At 52.8% G+C, this 27,083-nt stretch overlaps 1 protein-coding gene across 2 annotated transcripts in view; it reads right to left on the bottom strand.

The window, feature by feature from the left end:
- Positions 1 to 1,038: 1,038 nt before the first annotated feature.
- ITGA11 (integrin subunit alpha 11) overlaps positions 1,039 to 27,083 on the bottom strand; it is a 44,022-nt gene continuing 17,977 nt past the window's right edge. The window contains exons 4-30 of one of the 2 annotated variants that reach the window (XM_061446555.1): positions 25,027 to 25,118; positions 24,687 to 24,801; positions 23,077 to 23,204; positions 22,289 to 22,437; positions 21,319 to 21,463; positions 20,792 to 20,957; positions 20,218 to 20,288; positions 19,255 to 19,399; positions 17,408 to 17,556; positions 17,014 to 17,154; positions 15,898 to 16,101; positions 14,882 to 15,012; positions 14,081 to 14,247; positions 12,050 to 12,192; positions 11,108 to 11,218; positions 10,813 to 10,898; positions 9,277 to 9,484; positions 7,660 to 7,758; positions 6,377 to 6,453; positions 5,451 to 5,540; positions 4,262 to 4,352; positions 4,044 to 4,157; positions 3,256 to 3,342; positions 2,960 to 3,070; positions 2,476 to 2,571; positions 2,202 to 2,315; positions 1,039 to 1,995 (exon numbers count right to left, since the gene is read on the bottom strand). In XM_061446555.1, the coding sequence (XP_061302539.1) occupies positions 1,924 to 1,995; positions 2,202 to 2,315; positions 2,476 to 2,571; positions 2,960 to 3,070; positions 3,256 to 3,342; positions 4,044 to 4,157; positions 4,262 to 4,352; positions 5,451 to 5,540; positions 6,377 to 6,453; positions 7,660 to 7,758; positions 9,277 to 9,484; positions 10,813 to 10,898; positions 11,108 to 11,218; positions 12,050 to 12,192; positions 14,081 to 14,247; positions 14,882 to 15,012; positions 15,898 to 16,101; positions 17,014 to 17,154; positions 17,408 to 17,556; positions 19,255 to 19,399; positions 20,218 to 20,288; positions 20,792 to 20,957; positions 21,319 to 21,463; positions 22,289 to 22,437; positions 23,077 to 23,204; positions 24,687 to 24,801; positions 25,027 to 25,118 (3,302 nt within the window). In that variant the 3' untranslated portion in view covers positions 1,039 to 1,923. The remainder of the gene's footprint in view (positions 1,996 to 2,201; positions 2,316 to 2,475; positions 2,572 to 2,959; positions 3,071 to 3,255; positions 3,343 to 4,043; positions 4,158 to 4,261; positions 4,353 to 5,450; positions 5,541 to 6,376; positions 6,454 to 7,659; positions 7,759 to 9,276; positions 9,485 to 10,812; positions 10,899 to 11,107; positions 11,219 to 12,049; positions 12,193 to 14,080; positions 14,248 to 14,881; positions 15,013 to 15,897; positions 16,102 to 17,013; positions 17,155 to 17,407; positions 17,557 to 19,254; positions 19,400 to 20,217; positions 20,289 to 20,791; positions 20,958 to 21,318; positions 21,464 to 22,288; positions 22,438 to 23,076; positions 23,205 to 24,686; positions 24,802 to 25,026; positions 25,119 to 27,083) is intronic. The other variant, XM_061446556.1, reaches the window with a different exon arrangement.

The following is a 27,083-nucleotide window of genomic DNA, read 5'->3' as shown; positions in this document are numbered from 1 at the left end:
CACAAACACATATATGTGAACACACACAAGCTGTTGCACTGTCTTGCCTGTAAGCCTGGTTTCCCCAAACTGAAGCGTGTATATATATATATATATATTTTTATATATATATGTATATATATATCTATTTTAGATCTGTATGTGTGTGTGTATATATATATATATATATATATACACATACACACATAGGCATCTATGTCTATATATATAGAGAGAGAATACATAATAAATACATACACACAGGCATGTATTTAAGCCCTCACATGTGGCTTTGGTTCTGGAAGGCAGCAGGAGGCCACCCAGCACCCCCATGTCCTTGGAGGCTGACGGATCCTGCCCAGACCTTGCTGATCATCAGCTCTTTTCCTTGCTGAAGGTCAGCCCCAAGGGCTGAGATGCTTCTGGCCAAAGCCTTGAAGCAAACACACACACACACACACACGCAGTTGTTTGTTTCCTGGCAATAGAAGGTTGGAAGGACGCCACTGTTATCCTTGTGCATCCTTCTCTGTGCTTCCAACAGTGGTCAGGGAATTGGGTGAGCGTGAAGAGAGGGAAGAAATACACTGGGGAAATGTGGTCTCTTTAGGGCCATGGGAGCCCTGGCAGTGTCAGCACTGCCCTGGATTCATGGAGCACCAAGCACCCACCCTGGTACCCAGCCTGGGATTTCAGCTCTCCGGCATAGCCCTGCACCCCGGCCGGGCCCCCTGGGCAGCCGAGATCCAAATCAGCTGGAAACTCCAACATGAACAATTCCCATTGAAGGTGAGGATCCAGCAAGGAAAAATCAGAGGGTTTTTAGTTCCCCCCTGTGTATACACTGCCTGGGGCTGATGCGGGAGCACACCTTCCTCCTCGCTTATCCCACCTGACAGCATCCCTTTATAGGCTGGAAAAACCTTGCATCCCACAGAGGATAAGTGAAGGAGCAAGCCTGAGCCCCATCCTGATCCACTGCATCCCAGAGGGGTGTAAGCATCCTAATTCCCAGCCATAGAACTGGACAAGCACAGAAGGGAAGCAGAGACTCTCCACTCATTAAAATACTGTATTTGAATCCTTACAAAAGACTGGGTCAGGATTTAACACAGTTCATTACCCTCCGCTGGCCCATACGCTGCTTTCTGGGCACCCATAAAATTAACGTTAGCATAAATAATCCTGTTTGTTAGGCAAAAAGACAGATTTTTGTCAATCCATCAGCACCGATCCTCCCGTGACCCCCCGCTATGTACAGCTATAATACACGAGTGGGCCCGTGCTGGCCACGAGCTCTCCCAAACTGCTCCCTTGGAGGGGTTTGCTACAAACTGCTCTTTGGGTTTAGTTACAAAAGAACTGGATTTGGGTTTTCTCCTTTGTTTAAGCAGGTAAATGGGTCTGGAATGAGTATGTACAGCTGGGCACGGGAGATCTGCGTTAAGGTGCTTTAATTTGCTATCATTTGTATTCAGTGCATTAAGAAGGCAAATTAAAATCTCCGCCTAATCGCTCTGGTTAAGGAACGCAGCGCAGTTTGGGAGCTGTGGCCAGCAAAGCCCAGGGCTCTTACTACAGCCCAGCCATGAGGATGAGCAATCCCCATTATTTAAGGCTATTAAAGGTATTTGCAGCCCCGAGGTTTGCCCCAAGTGATGGGCACGGTCGTTTCAGTGGCCCCTCGGTCCCCACGCCGCTGCCACCTCGTTGCAAACCCAGCTTGAAGCTCCTCTCGCGTCGGGGTTTTGGTCTGTGTCAGGCTTTGGTTTGGCTTCGATTCGGGGCTGTTTGGGTGGTTTCACACCAAGGGCTGTGCTCGCAGCTCGATGCAAACCCAAGTTCAGCACCCGAATCCCTCGGCATCGAGGTGAACCTCTGCTCCAGAACCAGCGAGGGGCTGGGAAGGGGCATGGAGGGGATGAGCTGGTGGCCCTGGCAGCATCATTCCAGCCCCTGGGTGCTGCGCTCCCGCTCTGCCGCCCGCCTGCGGCTCCCGCTTTTAAAGAATCCAAGCTGCAGGAATCAAAGAGAAACAGAGGGAACCCCCCCCATTACTTCAGCTCTTCTCTTTCAGTGGGATATTGACGGGAGGTTTAGACCCTGACTATAAATACTATGGAGGCAGGAAGAGGGTCGGTTTTGGCTCATGGACACAGAGCTGTGGGGCCAGGGGGTCCCTCCGCACATGGGGGTCTCCGCTGAGCTTAAGGGCTGCTCACCTTCCAGAGCGCGAGGACAAGCAGGGCCAGGAGCAGGAGCCCTCCGAAGGTGCTCCCCAGGATGATCCAGATGGGGATCTGTGATTCCTCAGGCTTGGAGATCTCAAACGTTATCTGCAGGGAGGAGAACATCACACTACACTGCTGCTGGGTGCAAGAGCAGGAATGGAGAGGGTCGGGGATGGTACAGAATGATGATGGGGATGCTGAACATCAGAACAGGGCGTTGCAGCATTCCCAGTGCTCCCAATGGATCCCTATGTGACCGTCCTACCTGGCGGCTGGGATCCTCCTCCCGGAAGATGAAGGGGCTCCCGAAGCGTCGCTGGAGAGCAGCGTTCATGGTGAGCTTCAGTGACTTGAACTTCAGCTGTGCAAAGAGATGCTGGATGTGAGCATGAGACACGGGAGAGGACCCAGCGCCCCACCTGGGTGTCACATCCGTGCTGGGATGCTGCGTGCTGCATCAGTGCGAAGGATGACGTGGGTCAAGGAGCGTGGTTAAATTACAGCAAAGAGGACTGATTGGGATTAAACACCACACATGGAGGTGCTGTGCGGGGTGATGGATGCACATCCCCATAGAATAAGTGGTCGTGGAGGACACAAAACACCCCACACATGGCTGGGCTCCTGGAGAGGGGGGGAAGGCAATCACAGGAGGGGAAAAAGCCCAACCAAAACATGGGGTTTTGTGGTGCAAGGGCTCCTTTGGGGGATTTCTCCTCAAAAGCCACATCTGCCTGGGGAGGGCTTACTGCTTTCAGAGACTTCATCCACAGGTTGCCACGCAAGTGCAAGCTCAGCTCCTCGTTGGGGGCTAATTTCACATTGCAGTCGATGGAGACGATGTCGGAGTTGCTGTGGTTCTGCAAGGGGAGAAGGTTGGGATGTGGGAGAAGGGGATGAAAACCCTTTGGGCTACCCCCCGGCACTCACTGAGGGGAGCGGGAGCTGAATCCCATGGGATGTCCCTGTCCTGGGCGATTTCTCTGTGGTTTGGGGGCATCAGGGCTCAGCCCAGGGCTGGGATCAGGCCCGTTGAGGTACGCACCAAGTGAGGGGTGCGGGACAGGTCCTCCATGCCCGGTGTCCTCTGGTAGTCAGTGGTGTTTCCCCACGTGTTGCAGGTCGTGTTTTCCTGTAGGAAAAGCCAATGGGTTCCAAGCATGGGGATGGGGACCACAGCAGCCACCTCCCTGCATCCTGCTCCACGCACCCATCCTGGGCTTTGCTGGTGGTGGGCTCACTGCACCATGCAGTCCCAGCACAAAAGGAGCCCATCCAGCATCCTACTGCAAGTAATTCCCATGCTTTGTGCCTGGTACTGATCCCCATTCTGGATGCCAGCCTGTGAGCTGGGCTGACATTGGGGGCTCTGGCAGTGCTGCAATACAAGACATCCCCACTGAGGCCAAATCCATCCATAAACACAGCATCTCTATTCCAGGCTCTTTGCATCACCAGCAGGTGAATCCCACATGGTGGCAGGAGGCTTGGGATGCCCAGGGTCTGCTCCTAGCCCTCTGTTAGGTTGCTCAAGCCTGCAGTCCATCCCAGGCACGGCTGATGCTTTCAAGACCCTCAAGAATTCATTGCATTGGATGCAGGTCTAGCTCAGGGAAATACTTGGATTCAATCCTTTGGCTGCTACCATTTTCCATGTTTCCAGCCAAACGCATGCAAACGGAGAAGCCCAAGCAGGAGCCAAGGCTGCCTGTGCGAGGTGTGAGCATGGGGAGGAGGGTTGCAGAAGGATGAGGTGACCCATGGGGTGTCCCCATCGCCACCTGGAGCAGAAGGGACCTACATGGACTTAAATGGGGTGAAGCCCCCTCCTACCTGGTCCACCAGGAATTCAGTCAGGAGCAGGAGGCGGTTGCCCGCCCGGGTGGCCACGGGGATGGTGAGCTTGATGGTCACCCCCTCCACAGGGAAGAAGCCCAGGTTCTGCAGCTGCGAGGACAGGGATGTGATGGGGTGCCAGCATCCCATGGGATTGGGATGAGCAGGGGGACCAGGGCACGTCCAGCGCTTGGGGCTGAAACCCTCCGCCTTACCTTGAAGGTGCAATGGAAGGGGGGACCGATGCTGTCGTACCTCTCCAGGGAGCTGTTGGACCTGATTTCGTAGTAGTCCAGGCTCGATGCTCTGTCGTGACAAAGGACCACGAGTCGTGAGGTGAGCTCGGAACAAAGCAGCCCTGCCCCAGCTGCCCCCAGCCCCTCTGCAGGGAGATTCCCTAAGGAAGGGGTCTTGTGGCCCCTTTTTGGATGGAAACCATGGTCTGGCTCCACTGTGAGCAGAAAACATGCGTTTTCCTGCTGGTTCTGCAGGATTTCCCCTCTCTTGGTAGATCTTTTCTCTCCTTTTTAATAGAACAGAGATGCCCAAGGGCCTGGTCGGAGGTGTGAATGTTGTGTAAATCAGAGGAGGTAAAACACCTCTCTGTTTAGCAGCTGGAAAGCAGGGAAAGGAGCCAGGAGCATCGTCGGATGGGTGCCCATCTGGAGCCCGTGTGATGAGATGCTGCTCACCAGTGTCCTGACAAGGTGCACAAATCCCCCCAGACTGTTTTCTCCCCAAATTTGATTTGATTTTATCCTCCCATGAGGGTGATGCTGATATTTATTAAATTGACCCCCCCCCACTCCCCATAAATCTTAACTATTAAAGTGGTTTTATTCTCAGTGCCCCATTGCCTCTAGTGTAGAAAATAACTAACAGCAGGTCTCCCAGATCTGCTCAGATTTACAGAAAGCAGTGCCAGGAATGTGCTTCTGGGATCCGTGAGTCTTGCTTATAATCAGGCTAATAAATCTGTGCCTTAGCTCCTGCTCTCCTTGGACCGAGGATGCTCTGCTTTAGTTACTGATGCCCAAACCCTTCCCCACATATCCCTAAAGCGGGATGGCTCCTGGCCCAGACACTGGTTCCTAACACATGTTATGAACATTATTACCTACAATAAGTACTTTTTCCCCCTTAAATTAATTGCCCTCACACCTATTTAATAACGCTTGTGCATTTAAAAGTTATGGCAGCACAGCACCGCATTGCTCACGGATGGTGAGCCACTGAGCAGGATGCCCCTGGTTTTCTGGTTCCTTCAGCCCCTTTTCTAAACAAATCCCCCCAAATTAAAGCTCTGCTTGCACTGGGCTCTGGTTGAACACAGCTCCCACGGGCCCCACACTGGTTTTCCCAAAGGATGCCCCCATGAGCTCCGTTCCCATTCCAAACACGCACCTGGTGAAGAGCAGGTCGGCTTCGTACTTCAGGTGGAAATTCAGGTGGGCAAAGTTGTCCTCCTTGGTGCTCTCCTTCTCCTCACTGTCACTGAAACAGCAGCAGAGCAAAGGGGGGTGAGGCAGGAGCTGGCTCCACTCTGATGGATTTTGGGGGGATCATAGGAAGCAGGTGGGGAAGGGCTGAACTTTGCTTTGTGGCTGAAGCGTATCCTAGAACCATGGCATGGTTTGGGTTAGAAGGGACCTTAAAGCTCATCCAGTTCCAACCCCTTCCACTGGAGCAGCTTGCTCCAAGCCCCTGTGTCCAGCCTGGCCTTGAACACTGCCAGGGATGGGGCAGCCACAGCTTCTCTGGGAAGAAATAATATATAGCATGCAACTATAGACATATAATAGAATATAGAATACATAATATATAATAGATAATAGTATATGATATTTTGTATATATACACACACATATATATATATATATACATACATATATATACACACATGCACATCCATGTATATATATGTATCATGGCTTAGATATATAATATATATGATAGATGATAATATATAGTAGATTATAGATAATAGATGATAATTATAAATGATATTTTATATATATACCCATATATATGTATATATACATACATATACACACACATGCACATCCATGTATATATATGTATCATGGCTTAGATATATAATAGATGATAGATGATAGATCATATATAGTAGATGATAGATAATTATATATGGTATTTTTAATATATATATATATATATATATGTGTGTGTGTGTGTGTGTGTATCATGGCTATTTCCTGAATAAAGCCCCCAGCATCACCTCTGGCTATGGAAGAAGGAAACCCAGTGCCGGCATGCAACATCCTGCGATGACCTTGCAAGCACATGCAAGAGAGAAAGCAACCATGAACCTGTTGGCCACCAAGTAGATCTCCAAGCTTTGAAGGAAAACGGACTTGCTGAACTCAAAATCCAGGCGAAAAGCGACCTGTGGAGATTGGGGAAAACATGAGGGAAGGGAAGAAACACCCAAGGACCAGCTAGGAGCGGTGTGGGAGCTCTGTGGATGGGAGCATCCCCCCGATCCCGCCGGGAGGAAAGAAGAGGGCTTGCAGGCTTTGCTCTCAGCTGCACACACTGCAGTGTGTCCCCCTGAGACTGGAGGAGCGAGCATCCCCCTCTTTGGATGCGAAACACTGCGGCGAGAGGCCGCTCGCTCCCAACCGCATGGGGAAAGGCCAAGCACAATAAAACGTGATGGATGTCCCATCTGCGAGGGCTGCGGCGCTGACCTCACGTTGTCTGGGGCTGTGCAGCTGAGCGCAGTATTAAAGCTCCCGCTGCTCTTTAGGCCAGGTTTCCATTTCCAGCTTGTCTTTGTTTTGGCAGGACCTGGGCCACCTGGTGCCACGCAGATGCATTCTCAGCCCCCGTAGGTCACGGGGAGTCGGGGCTGCTGGGCTCTTTGGACAGCCACAGGCATCTGAGAGGGATTTTTGGGGAGCTTGAGGTGCCTGGAACTCATCCGTGTTATCAGGCTTCTGACAAGGAAAGGCTTCACACAGACATGGGGCGGGGGGGGGAGATTTTCCCTTCATATTCCACTTGCATTGGCTGCTTTTCCTAAGGGGGTGCAGGACTAGATGGGACTTCACACAAAGCCCCAGTGACTGACTGGCATCTTCCCCCTTTCCCTTGCCCACCTTAACGCTGCGTGTAATGCTTGCAAAGGGGTTTATGGCACATAAAAGTGATGCTCACTGGACCTGGGCTTACTCCAAGTGTTAGCAATTACTGTAAGGAGGATGCTACCAGCCCGAGGGGCCTTGGAGAAGGGTCCAGAAGGACCCTGAGGAAAACCTCTCATGCAGGGAATAGTGCCTCATCCTGTGAGGAAGGAGCTCTGGGAAGTCACCATCAGTGGTCTGAAACCAGCATTACATTGCTCCAAAGGACTGAGTCAAATCATTTGACTTGGAGGAGCTGGGTTGGATTTTGGAGCTCTCCTACCATCAAGGCAGCATCCTACCCATCCTGGCTCCCCTAATGTGCCTTTCCCACACCCACAATGGACAGAGAAAGGGCAGAAACCAACCATTTATCCTTAAAAATCCTATTCAAAGTCCCCCACCAGCCCAAAGGTGGATGGATACAGCCCTGCAGCCATGCCATGGGCAGGAGGGAAGAGCTTTACCTTGGCCTTGGCTCGGAAGAAGGGGTAGCTCACGTTGCACATTTTCTTGTTGGGGTTCTTGTCCTCAGTCATGCAGTCGATGTTGATGTCTGTGTCATCCTAAATGGGACATGAAGTGTCAACGATACCGGCCCATGACCGTAAAGAAGCAGCGAACACGCACCCATGGGGCCCAAAACAGGCTTTAGTATTTGGAAAAAGCAACAAAACCAACCAACCCCATGGGATCCTCCCCCCCAGCTGCATTTCTAGGGCCATTCCTGGAGAGGGGCACTTCTAGCAGGCAACTTCCATCTTTCCCATTTAAAGCCTCTTTAGACATTTAACAACAGCAGCGAATGAATGAACCTGATTCTTCTGGGCACTGTCATTGGGAAGAAGAGTATTTTCTGTGAGAGAGACGAGTCCCAGGGAAGCATCAAGGACAACAAGAGCCATTGTTCTGCATGGCCACCAGCTGAGCACTAATACTGACAGCTATGTTCCTGCTGCTTGAACACCTCCCAGCCAGGCTGGCGGAGCTCCTGCCCCTCACAAAGCCCAAGCACAGGCTGGGGTGGGATGGGAAAACAACCGGGCTCTGTCTCAAGCTGTAACAACCCTACAAGAGGCTGGAACCTGGTTGTATGCAGAGTCCCATCCCCATTGAGAGATGAGCAGACCCTCCAAGGGTCTTAGTTTAAGCTGCTGCCACCAGACAACTCAACCCAGGAGCTGAAGCACCAGCCTCAGGGAAATGCCTTGGCGATCACCAGTGACAGCCCGGAACTTTCTGCCTCATCTGCTGACATTATGGGCTGCTTCACTGGGTCTCTGTAGAGCCTCTGACACAAACACCCATCCCTTCCAGCTGGCAACTCCCTTATTTATAAGGGGCCGCAGCCAGGACCCCGTGAGCAGCGATGCTTCCATTGGCAGCTACAGCGATTTCCTGCAACCACTTCTGCACGGAGCTTTCTGTTCCGGAGCATCACCGGAACGTTCCCCCCTCCCGTCACTCGGAATCATCTTCCCAAAAATGCATTCTGTGGCAACGTGCCCCACAATTTTCCCTTGGCACTGCTCGCAATAACAACAAAGGCAGGCGACGGGATGTGCGGGTGGGAGTGAAGTCATTGGGGGATGAGGGAAGGCTCAGCAGCATCAGCATATTTCCCAAACCTAGCTGGGAAAAGGGAGGGGGAATCTTGGTTAGGGTGAGAACGGGACGTGATGGGCTTATGCAGGTGACACCCATAGAGAAGCGGCATCACCCGCCCGATGCTGAGCTGTGGCCGTACTGCCGTTATCATCCCATCCTTCCAGCAGTTCTATCGCAGCTGCAGAACTTCCCCCCGACAGGAACTTGGCCACGTGCAGGGAGCATTTTTAATGTATTGGAGTAGAAAAACGAAGAGGGAATCATCCCATGGGGGTCTGACCTTCTCACAGAAAACCCAAGCGCTTTTGAAGGTCCAAACCAAAGGGCTGCAGCGTGCTCAGGACCGAAGCCCATAAACAGGTCTGATTTACGAGGGATGGAGGCAGTTCTGGGCTCTGGTTTGGGACACAGCTTTCTCATCCGGCCGGGATGAGGAGCGCCTCTGGAAAGCCCTGGCTCTGCCCCCGCAGCCTCACCTTGGGGATCAAGCTGGCGAACTGGAGGTTCCTGGAGAAGGAGATGTTGAGGACCGTGCTGTAGGCGTTCTCCCCTCGGTTCTCCAGCGCCGCCTCCACCGCCACCCTCCTCCTGCTGCTCTCGATGACGAAGACGGAGGTGTCGAAGGAGAGGGTGAAGGCCGAGCAGTCCGGCGGTGCCCTCCGCAGGGCGCGCCTGCAGTATTCCCTGCGGGAGGAGGGAGGCAAATCCCAGCCCCAGGGTGCTGATGGGCACGGCTGGGTAGGATGCTGCAAGGAAATCCCTGCTCTCCCTCCGTTATTCCATGGAAAGAGGAATCCACAAGCTCCTCCCTTGGACCATCGCTTTGGCTTATCTCAGAGCCGGTGAGGAGCTCTGAATGCAGCTGGGGTGTCAGGAAAAGAGATCCCGTGCCATCAGCAAAAGGTTTCAGAGATCGCTCTCCCACCGAGGTTGCCATCACAGACTCTGCAATGGCAGCAGCAGCTGCTTTTGCAGGCCGGAGGGGTGTTTGGGTATTGGTTTTTTATATATATATATTTATGGGTTTTATATATATCTATTTTTATATATATATACACACATATATGTGTATATATGTTCATATATATTTTTATGATATATGTATTTATTATATACATATATTTATCTATAAAAATTAAGAGGGAAAGCATAGGTTGGTGTCATTGTCAGAGCCACTTTCTGCCTCTCATCGCAGAGCAACCAGGATGCCCGTTTGAAGGAAGAGCTCTGTTGCTACAAGTCACCCCCAAAGTGGTTTTCTTGGCAGAAATCACCCCTGTGCTGGCTGCTCTTGAAGGACATGATCCAGTTCCTACTGATGCTTTGGGGAAAATTCCATGGGCTTCAGGAGGAGCCAAACTAAAGGTCTGGCACTCTGGTAAGCTACAGAATCTGCCCATGGTTGTCTGTAGGATTCCAGCCACTAAGATCCATGCATAATCCCTACCTGCAACTCCTGCAGAGCAGCCCAACAAGGGCTGGACACCCTCCTGGTTGAGCCCTGTGGGTCATAGCCTCAGGACCTCCTATAAAGCTCAGCCAAGGCTTTACAGGAGACACAGAGCAACAAATGCTGAATTATGGGGTACAAGTAACCCCCAGGCAGCAGCACTGGTCATGAGCTTGGTGCAGAGCCCAGTGCTGTCAATAGGAGGTGGATGTTCAGGCTCCTGTGCTGCTCGATAACCTTTAAGAGCTCTTTAAGCAATGAGATGTAGTGTATAATTATTTCTGCTGTGTGAGTCAAGCCTGTAATTGCCAAGTGGGCAATGGCAGCCTTGCGTTTATCCCCCTGTTATTTACTGACTTGTCTCCATGGGGCTCATCACCGTGGCATCAAATATCAGTTTTGTGGATTCCTTGGAAAACCACCAATTCCTTCCAGGCAGCGAGCAGGCAGAGGAATACCTCGTGGTGGTGTTGGAAGAAGGACCAGTTGTGGTGCCCAAGTCTATGGAGCATGGGTTGTGTGTGATAACGCGTTGGGAGGATGCTATGAGCGACCTACTCACATGGCACTGGGCACATCGCTTTTGGCATCCAGGACCAGGTCAGGGACACAGTGCTCATCCTCATTGCACCCGTTCCAGAAAGGGACCTGAATGGGACAACAAGGGCCGGTCAGTGATGATTTGAGCTCCAGTTTGTACTCCAAGGGCCATGGGTTGTGATCCCAGGCTGGAGTGAACGTCCAACACTTGTTATCACAAGGGGGATAAATCTGAGATATTAAAGATGAATCAGAGATAAAACTTCTGACCAACTGCCTGATAAAAGGCACCCTGGGAGCTCAGTGCTGCTACCCACCAAGACCCTGAGCGAGGTGGGCCAGCCATCATCCAGCATGGGGCCATTTTCAAGCTGCTCAAGCTCATAATCAATGGAGAAGGTCACCGGCTTCACGTAGTCAGCTGTGTCCTGCAACAGACAGAAAGCATCACTGAGAAGGACAGGGCTCCTGCAGCTCTCTGAGCCCTCCCCATGCATTGCCGCAGCTGCACGGGGTGCAGTTGGATGCTCTGAAGTGAGACGTTTCTTGGGATAAATCACAAGCTCCATCCCGAGCTCCAGACTTGAATTCCCCAGGAGTTCACAGCAGTTCAGGCCGGGGCTTGGGGCTGGGCCAGTCTGGCAGCTCAGCCTTCCCTGGCCAAGGAATATTCTCATCATTCACTGGGAATGTCAGATTTTGGCCAGGTTTGTGCATCAGCTGCTCCTTGCGAGTGATGCAGAGGTTTTGCCGGCTCCGGCACCCAGGGAAAGGGACCCTGGTGGTTAGAGGACTGCAGGGAGCGAGAACACTGAGGACTTGCATGCAGGCATTTGTTTCCCAATGGAATAAGAACAAGTTTTCATTGATTCTGGGGCTGGAGAACCAGCCTGCCTCGGGAGTCAGGAGTTCATGGCCTCCCCGAGGGCACGGCTAGTTGCTTACGGCAAGGAGCACAGCACAAGCTGGGTCTGCAATGAAATCAGCGCTTGGGGACCCGGCGGCTCCATCCCTGACCACATCAAATGGTTGGACTTGATGATATTGTAGGTCTTTTCCAACCTTGTTAATTCTATGATTCTATGAAACCCAGTGTGAAGGAATCCAGGCTGGGAGATGATGCTCATTTCCAGCCCCATGAAGCCAAAGGCTCCTCTAACCATCTCCCAGTGCATCGCTGCTTTGCACAAGCTGAAGAGCATCCTTGCTCGGTCGGTTGCAGAGGAGGAGACCCTGTCCTTGTCCTCCATCGCACTCACCAGGACGTGGAACCGGAGCCTGTCACAGTGCTCCTGCCCCGCGAGCAGCACCAGCTCCTTCTGCGTGTGCCGCTCCCCGCTCTCGTCCAGGTGAGCCCGCGGCGTGTACCTGCGCTCGTCGATGGTGGTGTTGTACTGCAGTGCTGCGAGGAAGGAGAGCAGCGCCATCAGCACCTCTCGGTGCCACCAGCACCTCACAGTGCCACCAGCACCTCACGGTGCCATCAGTACCTCGCAGTGCCACCAGCACCACATGGTGCCACCAGCACCTCACAGTGCCACCAGCACCTCGGTGCCACCAGCACCTCTCGGTGCCACCAGCACCACACGGTGCCATCAGCACCTCTCGGTGCCACCAGCGCCACACGGTGCCATCAGCACCACACCGTGCCACCAGCGCCACACGGTGCCATCAGCACCTCTCGGTGCCACCAGCGCCACACGGTGCCATCAGCGCCTCGCGGTGCCATCAGCACCTCACGGTGCCATCAGCGCCTCACGGTGCCATCAGCACCGCACGGTGCCACCAGCACCACACTGTGCCATCAGCACCTCACAGTGCCATCAGCGCCACAGGGTGCCATCAGCGTCACAGGGTGCCATCAGCACCACACAGTGCCATCACAGTGCCATCAGCACAACACGGTGCCATCAGCAGTGCCATCAGCACCACACAGTGCCATCAGCACAACACGGTGCCATCAGCACCACACAGTGCCATCACAGTGCCATCAGCACAACACGGTGCCATCAGCAGTGCCATCAGCACCACACAGTGCCACCAGCACCACATGGTGCCATCAGCACCACACCGTGCCATCACTACATAGCAACACCGGGTCAGAGAAACAGGCTTTTGCTCACTCAAACCCCTATTGCTGGGAGCAGTGTGGCAGGGAGCACACTATAGGAAAATGAGGGAAGTCGGGTTAGTATTGATTGTTTCTAACATGCATTTCTTTTAGGCAAAGAAAATAGCCCAAGAGAAATACCTGTTTCACTCCAAGTCAAATGAGGAGCTTTAAAAATACATTATTACAAGAGACTGTGCAAAATCTGTGCGGGATATCATACATTCACATGCTGGAGGGATCGCACCCTGGAGCTTTCCCCTGGAGGTATCGTACCCTGAGGCACTTCCCTTGATGCTTTACTGGAGATCATTTGCCACCTGCAGTGCTTTGGAAAAGAAACCAAAGGTTCCCAACCCAGTGCCAAGCAGGGTGGGATTCGCACCCGCTACCCCAGTGTGATGCAGAACGTGCATCAGCAAAGAGCACACCGTCCATGGGGTGGCTCTTCTGGGCAGGAATAAGCGTGGAATTAAACAGATAAAAAGCTGAGTGGGGTTTCCTTTATCCTGCAAGCTCGGCAAAGGCAGCAGCTGGGAGGAAAACTCTGGATTTCCTAGGGCAAACCAGGATTCTTGCCCTAGGGATCTGATTTTCCTCTGGCAGTGTTTGCTATCTGCCAGGCACTATCGCTTTCCCCCGCTCCAGCTGAGTCACGGGCACCCACTGGGTACGCTTGGGGTCACAGCAACATGCAAGGGTTTAACAGCAGAGCTGGCCAATGGCTTTAATGAGATTCCCTGGGTTATTAGGGAAGCAGGCACATATGGTGGGCAGATGTGTCCTGCTGGCGCAGCGGGAAGGATAGATGAGCTCTGCAGGACGTGGTCCAGGCACATCCCCTCCTGTGCCGCTGGCTGGCAAGGTGATGGTGACATCCCTGTCACACGTACCATGGCGAGGCAAGCCGCAGCAGAGCTTGGGCCAAGGGAATAGCGGAGGGAAGAGGTCACACACGGGTAAGTTTGCATCCTTGGGGTGTTCCCCAACAATGCTTAATGGCAGAGCCATTGCCCCTGCTACATGAGCCAGGATAGGGACACATTTGTGGGTAAAAAGGGATGTGGCAAGTGGGAACGTGCACTCCTGCAGGCATGGCGAGCTATGGGATGCACACGGCAGAAGCCAAGTGCTCCCCCAGGGCTTGGGGTTTTTGTTGTGTGAGCAGCCGTGCACTCACCCACACTGGACGTCTGGAAGTGAGCTGAGAGGAAGACAGCAGTGAAGCAGATGAAGGCCGACATGCAGGTGGCATCCTTCCCGTTCCGCTTGCAGTCCTTGGTGAAGATGTTGATTTTGGGGGGCTCGAAGCGGATGCTGGCGTTGATCTGGACCACGCTGCGGGACCTGCGGGGCAAGCAAGGGTCAGGAGAAGGGCTGTGGCATGGCAGGCACAACACAGCTAAAGCATCCTCCAAAGGTGTCCCAGAAGCCTCCAGATTCACCCTTTTCCCAACATCAGGAAGGTGCTGAGGAAGACCAAAGGCTACCACAGCATCCCGCTCTACTCTCAGATCATCTATATAGCAGTGAAGAATATCTTGCACGTATTTGCCTCCTGTTTATGCCAGTGAAGCAGCACCAAGAGCAGGATTTGTGGCCCCTTCCATGCATGTAGCAGACCCCAGGGTGGCCCATCTCTGCTGGCCGCAGCTACCCTCCATCCTAACAGCTTCAAGGCTCTTTCCAAACCATTATTCAACGTTTGAAAATACTAAATCAATAAAGAGCAGGGGGAGCCTGGGCCGATCACCACAAATCAATGAGCTGGACTCAGACTCCTGGGGAGCTAATGATGAAGTTCAATGCAAAACCAACTCTGACATCCTTCTAGGGCCCAATGGCATGGAAATCCCACTGCCCAGCCGAACAGGGGGTTGTTACTGCGGAAAGGTGGGAGATCAGTTTTCCCTCTAAAGATTGCAGCGTATTGCAGTGAGCATTGGAAGAGGAAGGTGCCAAGCGAGAGGGTCCAGCTAACCACAGCAGCACGGCATTCCCCAGGGAGCCCACGGCCAAGTCCACGAGCCTGTCCTCGTTCAGGTCCAGCTGTCCATGGATGCTGCATCCGAAATACATCAGCCCCGGTGCGAGGTCCGCAGCTGCTATCCGCTGGAAGGAAAAGGGAGAATCCAGCCTGGTTTCCAGCGGGAGCATCCCTGCCTGTGCAGGAGGGGATTCACCTCCTGGCCTCTGAAGATGCCCCTTCCCAAGTGATTTTCCCGGGAATGAGAGCAGTTTTACTTTGGAGGCAACATCCAGAGATTCCTGCTGAATTTACCCTGTGTATTTACTATTCCTTACATGTGGCAGGGGGTTGGAACCGGATGAGCTTTAAGTTCCTTCCAACCCAAACCAGTCTGGGATTCATCTCTAGCAATTCATTGCATTAAGTGCTGAGCATTGCCCCTGATTTCCAACATGTTTTCATAGGATCATAGAATAGTTAGGGTTGGAAAGGACCTTAAGATCATCCAGTTCCAACCCCCCTGCCATGGGCAGGGACACCTCACACTAAACCAGGTCACCCAAGGCCTTGTCCAACCCAGCCTTGAACACTGCCAGGGATGGAGCATTCACAGCCTCCCTGGGCAACCCATTCCAGTGCCTCACCACCCTCACAGGAAAGAATTTCCTCCTTAGATCCAATCTAAACTTCTCCTGTTTCAGTTTGAACCCGTTACCCCTTGTCCCATCACTACAGTCCCTAATGAAGAGTCCCTCCCCAGCATCCCTGTAGGCCCTCTTCACATACTGGGAGCTGCTCTGAGGTCTCCACGCAGCCTTCTCTTCTCCAGGCTCAACAGCCCCAACTTTCTCAGCCTTCCATACCTTACGTTTGCTTTCTCTTGCATCCCTCACAAGAGGGGACGTCCGGCAATAACAACTAACAGTGCAATACTGAATGTGAATTTATCGTGCTCTGTCAGCCCTTAACTGACACTTACTGTGAGGGAGGATGAGGACAACTGAAGCACACCCAGGAACCACCCGTACCTGCTTGTACTTCTTCAGGATGGTCTCTTCGAAGCCAAGGAAGATGTAGATCGCTCCTTGGTGCTCGTCCTCCAGAGGAGCCCCGACAACCAGGTCGTTGTAGGAGTCCTGGTTGAGGTCAGGCACGGCAGCGATGCAGGAGCCGAAGCGGGAATTCTGGTAGCTCTGCAGGTCCAGGAGGGCTCCGCTGGGAATGAAGCGGTTCTGCAGGGCCAGCCGAAGGGAAAAGGTGAGACCCCAACCCCAAACCATCAGCAGCGAGCCTGGCAAGAGGAGAAACCCCCCCAAAGGCAAGCGAATGGTGTGGTGTGCGTGAGCAGCTTCCATAGGGAAGGAGGCGACTCTCCTGGGGCTGCAGGACTTCCTGCTGAGCCTGCTCAACCCTGCATCAGCTTTGCCTTCCCTCTGTAACAACCTATGTGAATAACGGCATGGAAAGCTGTGCTTTGCTTATGGGGACTCCTGCTGCCGCAGGCGGGATCTGCAGCCTTCGATACAGAGCGCGGATGCTCATTGCCGGCGTGATTTGGTTCAGAAACGCCAGTTTGAGCCAGGTCTGGGGGCTGCAGCGAAGCTGGTCCTGCCCCAGAGCACTGGAAGGGGATGGGGATGGTGCATGTCCTGTCTATGCCCTGCGGTGAGGGTGGAGGGACCAACCTGGCTGCTCTCCACAGCCCTGTGCCCAGCTCAGCCTCTGGGCAGGAGGGTGCCCGTGGAGGAAACCCTTTTGGGGAGGCAAAATGAATGGAGACTTTCCCCATAGAGACATCCCCGCGTTGCAAAGCCCCCCCTTGCACCCCGGGTATCACCTCCTTGGTACCGGGGAGCTCATCCAACCGGGAGCAGCAAAGCCTTGAGATGATGCAGCTCTGCTCCAGCGCGGGCTGGATTCCCTTTGGCAGCGAGCAAACCCCCCTGGGATTGCTTATAAACAAGGAAACCAGACAGATCCTACTCCAAACCAAGCTCAGCTGCCTTTGGGCAGCGCTGCCATGCCCCGCGGTGTCTGATGGAAGCTGGTCGGTGAACGCAGCCTGGAGCCACCCCGGGGAGGTGACACAAGGGGAGAGATGCAGTTTCTGTGCTAGCACCCAGCCCCGTGGTGCTGCCGCGTACCTCCTGCAGGGTGTAGACATAGACCTTGCCCCTCTCCCTGCCCTCGCTGAAGTACATGGGCGCTCCCACCAGCAAAACATCCGTGATGCCATCGCCGTTGACATCCAGGGAGTTGATCTCGCTGCCGTAGTAGGAGCCGATCTGGAGGAGACAGAGGAAGGGATGGGAGCAATGCTCCTGGCACGCAGGGGTACTGCCCCAGTGGGGACATTTCAACCCCTGCTGCAGCCACGGGGTTCGGAGCTGTGGATGCAGCAGCAGCCAGGGCATCGCATGGATGTGCTGCAGTGTTGAGCTATTTGAACAAGACAGTTTGTGAGCAAAGGGTGAGGACTGACGGAGAAGCGTGTGTGCCACATGGGTTAACCCATGCAGCATCCTCAGCAGGCATTACCTGCTCTCCCTTTAGCGCCTGGTGGATGGTGAGGTTCCTGTTGTTGTGCATGCTGAAAAGGATGACCTTCCCGGTGTGGTTGAACCTGGGAGCTCCTGCGACGTAGATCCGCTCGTGCTTGGTGGAGATGACGGAGGAGACGGTGTAACCTGGAAGGGGGCAGGCGTGGGGTGAGCATGGCTGAGCATTCCCTGCTCCCAGCGTTGCCCGGGGTCTGCTTTCCATTCACCCCCAGCTGCTGACACAGCTCTGGCCATTTCCCAGGTCAGGAAGCAAGAAACCCGGATTTCCTCACAGATAAAGCCATTCACATCAAGCCCAGAGCCCCGAGCTTGGGCTCTGAGCCGCCTGCTCAGGTCCTACCCACACCCTGTGCCGAGAGTTCTGGCGCTGCCTAACGCAGCCGTGCAAAACCCTTCTTTCACCGAGGTGAGCCCAGTCCCTGGCTGGATGAGTGCTTTAGTGCATGGCTCACATCAAGTCAAACAGACACCAGCAAGGTCGAGCACACCGGGAGGCTGCGGTACCTGCTCCTTCGAGACCCCTCCGACCCCACATCCCAAACCAGGCATGAAAGACTTTGCTGATGCTTGATGTTAACACTCACAGTCTGATAAGAGCCGTGAATCCATCAGGACTATTCCTTATGAGTCCTTATGGAAATAACCCCATGTAAGTGAACGATTCTGAGCAATCCCCGGGATCACCAGCACACGTTGCACGCTGGGCTGCAGCGCTTGCCCGTGGGTGCAGATGGGATTACGGAGGAATATAACACTGGAGCTGCAAAATCCTGGTTTTCAAACGCAGCTCCAGGCTCCTCCATGTTCACAGTCAGTGAAAATTATTAGAAATTATTAGAAATAAATAATAAGAAATTATTAGAAATTATTTGGATAATTAAGTATTAGAAATGAATTAGGAAATCATGGCCAATCATGAAGCTGGATCAGATCCCTTGGGATCACATCCAGTTGAATTTTGAGCATCTCTAGGGATTATCAGGGTTTATGGACCTCTTTCCTGGGCATTGCCTCTATATGGGATCTCTGTTTCCCTAAACATTCCCTTCGTCAAGGGATATTCCTAAAGCAAGCATCGGCCTTGAAAACCCCATTTCCCAGCACTGGGAGAGCTGGGATTCTCCACTTTTATATATTAAATAGTAAGGAAATCAAGCATTCCCTTAATATCTCTGGATTTCTTACTCCAGACAATGGGAACGAGAGTCCAGCTGAGCTCCCACACACCCTCATGGATTTCCCTTGCACAGCCACAGCCATCCCCACTCCAGGCTGTCACCCTAAGGGATGACCCCCGTGTCCGGGGGCTGTTCATATTCCCAGCACAGGGAGCAGCCCTGACACGCTGGCAGTCAATCCCACAGCATCCCAACCCCGGGGCAGCTCATCCTGGCACGCACATCTCCGGAGGTTTTAGAACCAGGCTGTTATTTCTGCTCCGGAGCCTCAGCAGCCGCACATGGAACGGATTAACCCAGCAGGTATTTCCTCCCTAGGCATGGAATTTCATCACTGCTTTTTAAACCATTCCAGTAAGTGCTGCAGATGACCTGGGCTGAGCGGTGTCTGAGCTACTTCTGCATTGAAAGCACTTCTGTGCTGCTCACCATGGTCGACACCGGGCTCTTCCCAGGTGAGGATGCTCACAACCGCTGCATCCCTGAGCAACACGGGTCCAGTGGGAGCTCGCAAAGAGCCAGGCACGGTCTCCAACACTGGGAGCACTCCTGCTAGGAGTCACTTGAGAAATAGGTTTGTTTCCTACTATTGAGCATAGAATCCTGAGCTGAGCCCTGGCAGCAGAGCCTCCTTCAGCTTTCTTACCTAAATACGCTCCATGGTTTTTCAGCTCCTCTGGGAACTCCTGGAGATAAGATTCCCGCAGGGGAATGACCTTCCCACTGCTGGTTTCCTTCAGGACGGCCCCGTTCCAGTCATAGGCACCCACTGCTCCCAGCAAGATCCCATCCTATGGGAGAGCAGGAGGAGTTTGAAGGGATTTCTGGCCAAGGGGAGGCAATTCTCCCCCACGCCTCCCCTATGGGCAAGGTCGATTCATGCCGAGATGGATGAGAGGACCCATCCAGAGTGGGATGCTTTTGTTTGTGAACACACATCGGGGTCCCTAACAGCTCAACTTCTAGACTATATGGAATCAAGGGATGGTTTGGGCTGGAAGGGACCTTAAAGCTCCTCCAGCTCCAGCCCCTGCCACGGGCAGGGACCCCTTCCACTGGAGCAGCTTGCTCCAAGCCCCTGTGTCCAGCCTGGCCTTGAACACTGCCAGGGATGGGGCAGCCCCAGCTTCTCTGAGAAGACATATATAACGATAACATATAACGCTATATATAATATTTATATATAATAATAATGATATCTATAGAAAGCAACCTCCAAAGCACACCTGAAAAGATGGAGATTTTTAACTATGCTGGAGTGACATTTCCATCCCATTCATATATTTCCAGCATGCTTTTCCTCCCCTGGAAAACCCCAAGCAGAAATCCCTGCTGGCTTTTCCCTTGGACCTGCCAGCCTCCAGAGCCCATGGGTGAAAGGGACCGACCTAATGCATCCCACCATCAACAAGCGTTTTCCTCCATGGCACATCCCAGCATGTCCTTTCCAAGATGCATCAGGTGGAGCTGCTGGAGGCTGGTCCCAAGGAAGGCACTGGTCTCCCTTCCTCATGGGATAAGCCAGCGGCATTATGGTGATGATAAAAGGAACGGGGGTGCCCTCTTGCATGGGATGGGTTAAAAAACCCCACCACATTTACTCTCTTACTTCCACAACATGCGATGAAAATCCAGTCTGGGACATTTCCAGTCCAAAGGAGATTTCATTCTTGTTGGTTCCTTAAAAACAAAGAAAAAGCAGGAATTTGTATGTAACGGAGAGCTTTGCTTTCCTGGAGGGGCTGAGCATCCACCTCTAGGGCAATTGGAGCGCAAAGGACCCCAGCTACCACAAATGAGCCTGTGTCTCTCCAGATCACCACAATTCCACAAAATCCTACTGCTAACAGGTGCTGGCAGCTCTGCCCTGGTGCTGTTCTCAGCCAGATGGCACAAAAATGTGGATTCAGAGCATTCTGCTTCCCAATTGCAACCGGGTGAAGCCACCACAGCTCTGCCAAGAGCAGTGGCCAGGGTGAGGGGTGTTCTTTGCATAGAGGGGATCGGTGCTCCCGGTGCTTGGGGGATGCACTCAAACTAAAGATGTTTCCTTCCATATGAAGTTATTCAAAGCATGATTTTAGGTTCTGTATCAAGCAGGTATTGGGGAAAGCCTTGGTGTGAACCATGCAAATTCTGACTGAGAGCCCACCCGAAGCCAGGACATGTCAGGCATCACTCACCTTCCAAGCTAAATATCCTTTCCCCCAGAGCATCCACAATGTCCTTAAGTGCTGCTTCGTCTGTGACATTAAAGAAATGCTTGTCATCCGGGTCGCTCGCTATGAACTTTATCTCATTCAAAAAGGCTTCGGGATTGATTCCTCTTCGGTTATAATAACCCAACACCTAGGTTTGAAGGAGAAACGCAAGACTCAGGGGTGTTTGTGTGATGGAGAAAGCCGTCCCAAAGCACCTGAGGGATGTCCATGTGGAATGAACCTGACAGCCTTGGCATCTGACATCTCACTGTGGGAGCAATCAGAGGAGCACATCTCATTCAATTCAGCTGCCTGATGTAATGCAGGGTCCTGCCTGTCCCTGCCCATGGCGCCTGCTCCAGAGCCAAGCATCCCACTAAAAGCAGGACCAGCAGCAAGGACCCCTGTTGATGCGCTGGGAGAGGTGGAGATGGGCTGCGCTGCCAGCCCCATTTCATCGGGGCGCACGGGGCATCAGTGAGCTCTGTCTGGCTTTTGCTATCACTTACGGCCACGGCGTATCGGGTGACGTTGTCCTTCTCGCTGTCCTCGATCACCTTCTCCAGGTCTGGGCTGTCGTGCGACTCTCCATCTGTGATTACAATCATTACTCTCTTTGCCCCTTTCCGGCCACCTTTCTGAAACGCTTCCGAGCTGCAATTGAAGAGATGCCCTGGGCTGCTCAGGCCTCGCCAGGCCACGGCTCCCACCGCCGCACGCGCCCACAGCTGCCCAGATGTGCGCCCCGTCACCCGCATCAGAGCACCTCGAGGGGTGCTGGGGCTAGTAGCCCTCAGGGAGGTGCAATTGGGGCCCTCAGGAAACTGCAGGGCTTTAAAACAGGATTTTTATCCACCTGGAGATAAGGATAGGAAGGAGAGGAGCCTTTAATGAGGAAAATGCCCTAAATCTGCATCAGGAATACTGGGGTTGTTTGGGGGCTGAGGGCTCAGCTCTGGGTGCTTTCAGAGAGAGGAAGCATTTTCAGTCTGCTCTGCAACTTCCAAGGGGAATGGCTTGAGCCTGCCCGAGGGGAGACTGAGCTGAGCTCTCAGGCAGAAGCTCTTCCCTGTGAGGGTGCTGAGGCGCTGGCACAGGGTGCCCAGAGAAGCTGTGGCTGCCCCATCCCTGGCAGTGTTCAAGGCCAGGTTGGACACAGGGGCTTGGAGCAAGCTGCTCCAGTGGAAGGGGTCCCTGCCCGTGGCAGGGGTTGGAGCTGGATGAGCTTTAAGGTCCCTTCCAACACAAAGCATTCTAGGATTGCTATGATTCCTTCTGGTCCAGCTGCAACTGAGGATGGAGCAGTTTTGCAAGGCATCATTGGTAAAGCACTCATTGAGGACAGAGCCTTTTCGCAGAAACGTTTTTAGCCTGGTGCTTTCTAAGCAGCAAGAAACAGCAAAGGGGAGAGAGGGAAGAAGAATAAACGGTGATTTAAAACTTGCTCTCAGAACGAACAGGAAGGCGAGTGGTTTTTACCGAGCAAACTCTATCCCGTAGGCAGTCCTGGTCTCTGTACCTCCTCTTTGCTCTATGTGACTGGCAGCTGCAACCACATCCTTTACAGACCTGTAGTCATTTAAATGAAACTCATGGACGACGTCCTCCCCGTACTGAACAACTCCGACCTGGGGATTAAAGGAATGGCACAAAGGATGCAACCACCTGCTGCATAGCCGGGGGCTGCACACTTGGTCAACCCCATGGAATAACAGCCACTGGCACAGTCAGTCTCTCTGTCCCCGTTTGCTCCAGTTTTCCCTCCAGGGATCATAGGTAATGCTCAAATGTATTTCTATTCTCTGCCAGCTCTCAGCCATGCACAGCCCCCTCCTCCCCTGCTATAAAGGTTTGGGGTGATGCAGATGTGCTGTGCCCCATTGCAGCCCCCAGCATCTCAAGGGGGGACTGAAGATGGGGTTATTTGTGTTGATCTATGCACAGATCCCTGCCCACACCAGCCCATGATCACTTATAGGAAGAGGAGGGAAATCAATTCCCAGCTGCCTTGCTACAGGGACATACTTCTATATTTCCATGGGATTTCACCCTCCTGTGGGGGGCTGCTCCCTCCATAGCTCATTAATGTGAGCGGTGTTTCCATGGGCTCAGCTTTAAAGCCCATACATTGACAGGTCATTTTGAGAAGCAACAGCACCAATAGCATCACATTGGCAGAAAACAGACATTGGAAAGGGCCCCATGAGTGTAGCCAAGGGACAATGAGTGACACGGGGGGGGCACACAGGAGTTGTGCAGGGTCTTACTTGTATCTGGCCGGGGCCAATGTAGAACTTTTTCAAGATGTTGATGAGGAAGTGCTGAACCTCAACCCAAGGATAGATGCTGTTCGACCCATCCAGGACTATGATTATGTCCATGTACGTCTGGCATCCTGCGGAAAACACATGGCGTGTGATTGAGAGCTTTTGGCAAGGCTCGCCAAGGGGAGGTTTAGGGCTTCATGCCTCGCTGTCAGGTGCTTGCTCTTATGATTTGTTGGGGGAAAAGTCTTATTTCAGTCCTTATAATGACTTTTGGGCTTCAGCAAGGTAGAGAGAAGCCACAAGCATCCTCCCTGCTGAGAAAGGACTAGGGAACTTGCTAAGAATAACACTCAGCTGCATCTTTTCTGATTCAGATTTAAGCTTTTATCCGGTCTAATATCATTGCAGACTTCAAAGGGTGGCCCCTGCAGGCAGGATCCGGCCTCCGCTCCTCCCGCAGAGCAATGCTTTCCCCCTGAGTCACTCCTCAGCCCTGCCTGAACTCGCCATAGAACACCAGTCGGGCATTTCCTCCCCTTCCCATTAAATCCTCTGCGAAAGGCAGCCAAAAACCCCAGTGAGGACCCCAGGGCTCGCCTCTGGATTGAGGCAGTCAATTGGTTTTCAGTGGGGAAAACTGCTCAGCATCATCTGCCTTCTTTATACTTTATAGTATTAGTGAGGAAAGTTGCAGAAAACCTGGAGATGCTGGATTTTCCAGGGCCAGATTTATCGGCCCTTCCCATCTCCTGCAGGCATCCATGGGTTAGCGCATCCGTGGACTGGAATCACACGGGGACCACTCCATCCTTGTGGTCCTCAGCTGGGTGCTACCACCTTGATCCCCTGCTCACCCCAGGAGCCTCTGCATCCCACTTACTGAATGATAACGCCATGCTCGCCCATAAGCTTCCCTCTAAAACACCGCTTGCCCTTTAGAGCAAGGGCTAAAAGCATGTCCTGGCCATAAAGAGGGCAGGGACACTGAGAACTTCATGGTGGGCTTTGCCTTTACTGCCTCTGCCACCCAAAAGTCCCCTTTTCCCATGCCCTGCTTTATGCCACGAGAATGAATCAACACCAAAAGGGTGATGGAGCTGGGATATCGCACGCTGTGCCCAACTGAACAAGGAGCTTCCAGGAGCCCTGATGCTGCAGGACAGGCTTCTGCAATCTATTACCTGTTACAGGAAAGTCAGGAAGCTTATTTAATACCTCAGAATGAAATCACGTACCCACATCACAGATTTGGGCCAAGCTATTCAGCTTTCAGTCAATGAGCACTTTGTTTTGTGTGGCCAAGGTCCGAATTCTTTCCCTATTTTGCCTTCCTAACTGCGCTGATAAAATATTCGGGATTCTTTCATTTCCAGCTTTGGAAGAAGAAGGTGGGTTTTGTCTTCCCCCGGTGTGAGTCAAAAGGAAAATGTTTACCAGATGTCTGTGTCCAGTAACCCCCTTTGAATCACTTCCCTGCAATCACTTCCTCCGATCTCCCCAGCACTGACATCTCTTTGTTTTCTCAATGGGGCTGAAGGGATTAGGGAACAGGAATCCCCTCGGGCTTCAAAGGCAGGGTTAGAGCTGCAGGGCACCACTGATTGCCGTACTCTGCAGAGCCGGAGCCACTGTCTTGGAGAACCTGAAGTTGGAGTTGACCCGGGAGCACATCCCTGTGGTGTAGTAGGAGCTCCCGCACTCGTGGGACCAGAGAGGGCTGCAGGCCTGCGGAGGGAAACAAAGCATCAGGGGTGGGTTGAAGACAGCCGCGTTTTAATCGCTGCTGTCCTCTCCTTTGGCATCCTTTTCCCCATGGAAAGTGAGGTTTCTGAGCCCTGCAGTGCATGCAGCACGTGTATAAACGCACGGAGAGGTGTAGTTGCATGCATTCACATGCCGTTGTACATGCATCTGGTTTTACAGACTGTTGTGAAAGCCCCCTTTCCTCACCAGGAAGCTGTTGTCCTTGGGGTTGGTGGCCAGGCTGAGGCCAAGGCGCATGTTGTCCTTCCGCTCGGAGACATTGGAGAGCGTTACCCGTCCTTCGGAGAGAGGATGAGGTTAGGGACCACTGCTGAGCAGGGATGCTGAGCAGGGATGCTGAGCAGGGATGCTGAGCAGGGATGCTGAGCAGGGATGCTGAGCAGGGATGCTGAGCAGGGATGCTGAGCAGGGATGCTGAGCAGGGATGCTGAGCAGGGATGCTGAGCAGGGATGCTGAGCACCCATCCCACATCCCCGTGGTGCTCCCCATCACCTCTGGAGCAAGGGGGATCCAGGTGAATGCTGCAGGAGTGGTCTCTGCCTGCTTACACTGCAGACTTTGTGCTTCCAATTTATTTTGGGAGCATCAAGATGAGAATTGGTTTTTCCCTCTCAGATGCCACAACCAAGAAAGAGAAAAGTCTTCTAGGCAATGAAGCTGTGAGTCGGAGATGGCATCTCTTGTACTGTCAGTCTAGGAATAAACCCCTCTCTGAGCAGCCCCAGCATCTCAAGGTTTATTGCCCGACCAGTAGGCATTTAGTAGCTGATTTATCATTGTGCTTTGCTTTGTTTTCCCGTGTTTCACAAGCCAGAAACTGGGAACAGCCCCCAGGGCAGCCCTGTTAACGCCAACATCGCTGAGCTGTGGCACAAACACTGCCCTTCCTCTACTGATGGGCTCGGGGCGATGCAGCTCCCTGTGAGCTCTTTGCTGTTTTGCCTGAGAAGCAAACTGAGAGGGAGGAAACTGGACAGTTAATGGTAAACCTGGGGGGTGGTTTCATTTCCTGGGGCCTTTGGAAGCTTCTTGCTGAGGGTTAAATGGAGGGGAGGCTCAAAACCCGAGATCTATAACCCAGAGCTCAAAGGAGCTTCCAACAACCCTCACTTCTCCCCTGCAGACCAGCCCTGAGGTTGCTCCACCCCACCATGGGCATACACCACAGCAAAGCCAGAGGAAAAGGGGTTTTATCCCATGTCATAAATGTTCCAGCATCCCAGCTGCGGATGCTGCCACCCGCTGTCCTGCTCTGGTACCCAAGTACCTCAGCCCCTGCGACCACAGGGTCAGGAATCAGCTCCTGCTTCTCCACACTATGGACATCTCTGCTGCCTGCTCACTGTCAGCTTGGCTTCCCCCCAGGGCATCTCCGTGCCTGGTTTTACTCAATGGCCTCAGTGCTAACCAGGCAAGTGAGTGGATTGGGAATACATCAAATAGGATGGGCTCATGGAGCCAATCTTCTCATTTAAATCCCATTTCCAACGGAGAAAAGATTGGGTTTTAGCAAGACTCAAATTTACACACGAGAAAGATTTATCTCCCTGAAGAATCTCGCTGTTCTCACAGAAAATAATAAATAAAAAGAAAAAAAAAAAACAAAAAACAAAACTCTGCTTAAAAAAAAACCTTTAAAAATCTGGAGCCCATCAATCAAATATTGCAGAGGACCCAGATTTCCTCCTCCCTTCATCAGCTCTGCTAGAAAGCGGGATAGTTCAGATTCACTATGAGGAAAAATGAAGTGAGAACAACTGCTCCAGCTGCTCCAATGATAAAACCTTGCCCCAAACCCCAGCGGTGCCCCTCAGGACCATGAGAAAGCTCTCACGTTCCCTGCTGAGATGGGGATGTGCCCATCAGGTACCCCACTCTGAAGGGCATGTCCTGATGCTGTGATACTGGCACGGTTGGTGCTAGACCAGCCCAAGAAACCCTGAGAAAGAGCCTGCTTCCTCCATCCAGGGAGATGGGATTGGGATGTCTGTGGGATTGGAGCACCCCTGGGGTCTCTGCTCCTGTGACAACACTAATGGGGCCCAGAGGTGGTGGGGCTGGGTGGTAATTCCCAAATACCAAAGCCATGGGAGCAGGCTGGACCCTGGGAGCAAAATGCCTTTGCAGAGGGAATTGCTGCAGTGGCCACGTTGTCTGAGCATCCCCTGAAGAGGGAATACAGACGCTGCCATGTGGAGCCAGGTATTTGCTAGAGGGACCATTATCCATTGATAGGCCCATT

Source organism: Pezoporus flaviventris, unplaced genomic scaffold (genome assembly GCF_033815535.1).
Source record: "Pezoporus flaviventris isolate CSIRO_AGI_PZ_B2104156 unplaced genomic scaffold, CSIRO_AGI_Pfla_v1 ptg000006l, whole genome shotgun sequence".
NCBI lineage: Eukaryota > Metazoa > Chordata > Aves > Psittaciformes > Psittacidae > Pezoporus > Pezoporus flaviventris.
This window is presented reverse-complemented; position numbering and strand designations above follow the sequence as displayed.